General features: G+C 38.8%; 1 protein-coding gene across 2 annotated transcripts in view; it reads left to right on the top strand.

Annotated features, from left to right (window-relative positions):
* Window positions 1-4,293, top strand: part of CTNNAL1 (catenin (cadherin-associated protein), alpha-like 1) — a 48,940-nt gene that overhangs the window by 35,980 nt on the left and 8,667 nt on the right. For both annotated transcript variants that reach the window (XM_004677961.2, XM_012721549.1), the window contains one exon: window positions 546-696. In XM_004677961.2, coding sequence (XP_004678018.1) covers window positions 546-696 — 151 coding nt within the window. The remainder of the gene's footprint in view (window positions 1-545; window positions 697-4,293) is intronic.

Genomic DNA, 4,293 nt, shown 5'->3' on the forward strand with positions numbered 1-4,293 from the left:
ATGCCACTGCCTGCTACCTCTATACCACTGCCTGCTACCACCATGCCACTGCCTGCTACCACCATGCCACTGCCTGCTACTGTAGCCGCACTACAACTACTGCCTGCTACTACTACTGCTGCCACTACTGTTGCTGCCACTTTTACTATAGCTACTATTACCACCACCACCACCATTGCCACTGTTACAACCAAGACCAGCACGCCTGCTTCCTCTTCTCCTACACAGCACACTCTTTGTTGTCTGTACAGAACTCTGAATTGCACTATGGAAACCACTTTGCTGAAACAGTTTTCCTTGACTAAAGATAATTGCTCCCTGAATAAAGATTTGTATTTGATAGGTCATGCTGTTTATCTGTAGACCAGATTATAACAAGCAGTATGTTCTGTTCTATCTATATTTGTTCAACAGGAACTTATGGGTAGAAAATGCGTCAAAACTGTTGAGTTGATTTGAATATACAGACAAGTTTGGTCTCTGATACTGTTCCAATAACTAAGATTTAGAATTTACAACTCAGTATACTTACTGTGTTTCATTAGATAATTTCTGCTGCTGAAACATTGACATTGCATCCTTCCAGTAAAATTGCTAAAGAGAACCTAGATGTCTTTTGTGAAGCTTGGGAATCCCAAATTAGTGACATGTCAACATTGCTAAGAGAAATCAATGATGTATTCGAAGGACGACGAGGTGAGAAACTGTCCACATATAGAAATATACTTTTATTTTAACTCAACTTTTTGGTTTTTTAATGTCAAACCTCAAATTCAATATTAATTATCTTGTTATAACCAATTGGGTTATTTTTATTGTATAACATCTTCCAAAAAAATATTAATTGTCCTTTATTTTAGTAACTAAGCAGTAAAATCTGTTGAATAATTGTGTAGTGATTTCTTTGAATTAATATAAACACTCTAGTTTTCTTATTGAAATTGTATTTCATATTTATTCTAAGTTGTTTTTTGGTTTTAATACAAAAGCTCTTTTGTATACAAAAGTTCTCTGAGTAATTCTATAATTTCATAATGAAATGAATATAGTTATTTGATTTTTGAATTGCTTTCCTTCCACTTGGATGGAATCGCTTTCCTTGATGACTACATAATGTTGGAATATTTCCTGTGGTGGGTAAGTTCATTGGTATTCCTACAACATGTAAAATAACACCCTACAGTGTACAGGAAGTCATGATTTTTACTCTTATTTTTTATAGCACCTTGCAGTTGTATTTATTTTCCATTGTACTTGTGTGTTTTATTATTTATTTCCATATGCTTATATTTATTTTTTCCCTTTGAATAGCTTTTGTTAGTGTCAAGCATGCTTGGTTTTAAAAAATAAATTGTCACTTAAAGTCATGTTAACATCAACTGACATATTTGTATTGTGTATAAATACCTAAATAGTCTATATTTTTGGGTATATTAAGGATAAGTACTGGTTTGCTTTAAAATCTGGGGATGGTAGACCTTATGGATGTAATATCTTTTAAAGTATCGGAAGTGTTTACCGTGATAGCATGAATGCATACTATTTTGATGTTTTGATGAGATTTTTATAGTCATGTGGATTTTGATATGAAGCAAGTTTCATATATTAAAAGAAAGTGTTACAGTTGACCCACTTTTAAAGAGGAATGATCACTTGGCCTTAGGAATTGTTTAGGAAATGCAGAGAGTGGTGGTGTGGTGTGATGTGGTGAAGGACATCTGGCCTGGGTCTCAGAGCATCTGCCAGCCCACTTTCTCCTTAACTGACTTGAGAAAGACCTTAGGTTGACAGATCCCAGAGGTTCCTGCCAGCCCTGAAAGTCGGTGGGCATGCTGCCGGAAGTTAGTGCTCTGGGCACTGGGTATGGAAGCGCCCCTACCTGGGCACCCCTAGCCTGCCTCTCTTTAAGATTGTCTTATGCTTGGGCATTTTTTTTTTAACTTTTTTTTTAATAACAGTTTATTTTTACATCATTTTGTACATTTTTTTCCATTTCAATTGTAATCCCCGTGGGTTTCCCATCACCATGTCACCCGTGTGCCATCACTATAATCCCGTGCACTTCCCTCCCCACCCTCCCGCTTTTGATCCCATTCCCCACTCCACCCCTGCAAAATGTCTCTGGTCTATGGTTGTTCATTATTTTTGTTATTTTCTCGCCTGGTCCATTATACTCCTGTTATGAGTGAAACCATCTGGTATTTTTCTTTCCTTTCTGGCTTATCTCACTAAGTATGATCTTTTCCAGCTCCATCCAAGTTTCTGCAAAAGACATGTGTTTCTTTTTTTTGGTTGCTGAGTAATATTCCATTGTATATATGTACCACATCTTTTTAATCCAGTCATCTACTTTTGGGCCATGGACACAGAAGGAGCTTCAGAGTGATGACTCAGCCAAGCTGGGCTGCTTCCATGTTTTTCCAATTGTAAATAAAGCAGCAATAAACATGGGGGTGCAGGTATCTTTTTCAATCAGTGTTTTTGTGTCTTTTGAGTAGATACCTAGGAGTGGGATTGCTGGGTGCTAGGGAAGCTCCATGTTTAGCAGTTTGAGGAACCTCCAAACAGTTTTCCATAGTGGTTGTACTAGTTTGCATTCCCACCAGCAGTGCAGGAGAGTTCCTTTTTTCCCACATCCTCACCAACATTTGTTGTTGCTAGTTGTTTGAAGATATGCCATTCTCACTGGGGTAAGGTGGTATCTCATTGTGGTTTTAATTTGCATCTCCCTTATTATGAGTGATGTTGAGCATTTTTTCATATGTTTGTTGGCCATCTGCATTTCCTCTTTGGAGAAGTGTCTTTTTAGCTCTTCTGCCCATTTTTTGATGGGGTTGTTTACTTTTTGTTGAGTTTCATCAGTTCTCGTATATTTTTGTGATCAGTCCTTTATCGCTACTTTTGTGTGAGAAAATGTTTTCCCAATTAGTGGGCTGTCTATTTTTTGTAATGTCTCTTTTGCTGTACAGAAGCTCTTTAACTTGATGTAGTCCCATCTATTTATCTTTGCCTTCACTATTGTGGCATTGAGTGCTCTGTCTTTAAAGATGTCGCTGAAGTATATGTTGTGTAGTGTTTGACCCATCTTTGCTTCTAGGTATTTTATGGTTTCCGTTCTTATGTCTAGGTCTTTAATACACTTCGAGTTAATTTTTGTGACTGGAGTGAGGCAGTGATCTAGTTTAATGTTTTTGCATGCTTGGCATTTTTTAAAATGAAGTGTCACCAGCTCATGAAAGTAGAGAGTTGCAGGGAATGGGTAGGAGTGGCTGAGAGTGGCCCTCTAGTTTTCTGGGATGTGACCTGCTCCATGTATTTGTAGAAAGTGTCTGTGTGTTGTAGACATCCCCACTAATAGGTAGAGCCATTCCAACAAGAGTGTGGTCCCGACTGGCCGGCCAGCAGGGTCTCCTGTCCTCTCTGGCAGTGTTCAGATATTTCTCTCATTAATGTGTATTTTTTTTCTTTCACATGAACTTGGGGCTTGGCTGAGTCATCACTCTGAAGCTCCTTCTGTGTCCATGGCCGGCAATTTCAGTGTTACCTACCACTGGAACAGAGCCAGAATCCTCTTTGTTCTAGTCTCCTTGACATGGGGTTCGGATTTTTCATCTGTGTATCTGGGGTCCTTGAAGTTTCTAAGCCAAGCTGTTCTGCCAGCATTTTTCATTCCTATTAAACAAAGGATTTATAACAGTTTCTTTCTCCAAGGAAAATACCACCCATTAAACAGTTGCTCTGCCATAATATTGAACCAAGTACTGAGTAGCAATAGAATAGCAATTAGAGGTAGATAAGGTTGAGAAAGCATTTTTTCCCATAAAAATAAATAAGTGTCTTTCTCCAAACAAACAGACCCAATTTCCATTTCCCATCATGGGGCCTCTTTCTCCCCCTGATGTCTGCATGATAATTTCATGTCCAGGGACAAAATTGGGTACAGTAAATTACGGAAGACATAGTCGGGTAGAACAATCATTTAGTAATGTGACGCAGGACATTACCTGGCTTCCTGAGTTTCTGTTTCTTTATTTCAGTGGACAAAAATGAAATAATTTAGCTTAGTGTTTGCAATAACTTAGAGGTGGCAGATGCGTAGTTTTCCTTTTCTCATTGAGTGCCCTTGAGCAAGTTCTTTAACCTCTTTCCCACAGTTTCCCATCTTTACAGTCAGTGGCAGGCACTCCCTGGTGGTACAACGGGTCAGAACACAGCACTACAAGCTGTCTGCAGCTGCTTTAGTGCGAGTTGGATCCCCAGACCTGGAGGTGACCACATGGCACAGCATATCTC

Source organism: Condylura cristata, unplaced genomic scaffold, assembly GCF_000260355.1.
Source record: "Condylura cristata isolate star-nosed mole 26May11 unplaced genomic scaffold, ConCri1.0 scaffold00006, whole genome shotgun sequence".
NCBI lineage: Eukaryota > Metazoa > Chordata > Mammalia > Eulipotyphla > Talpidae > Condylura > Condylura cristata.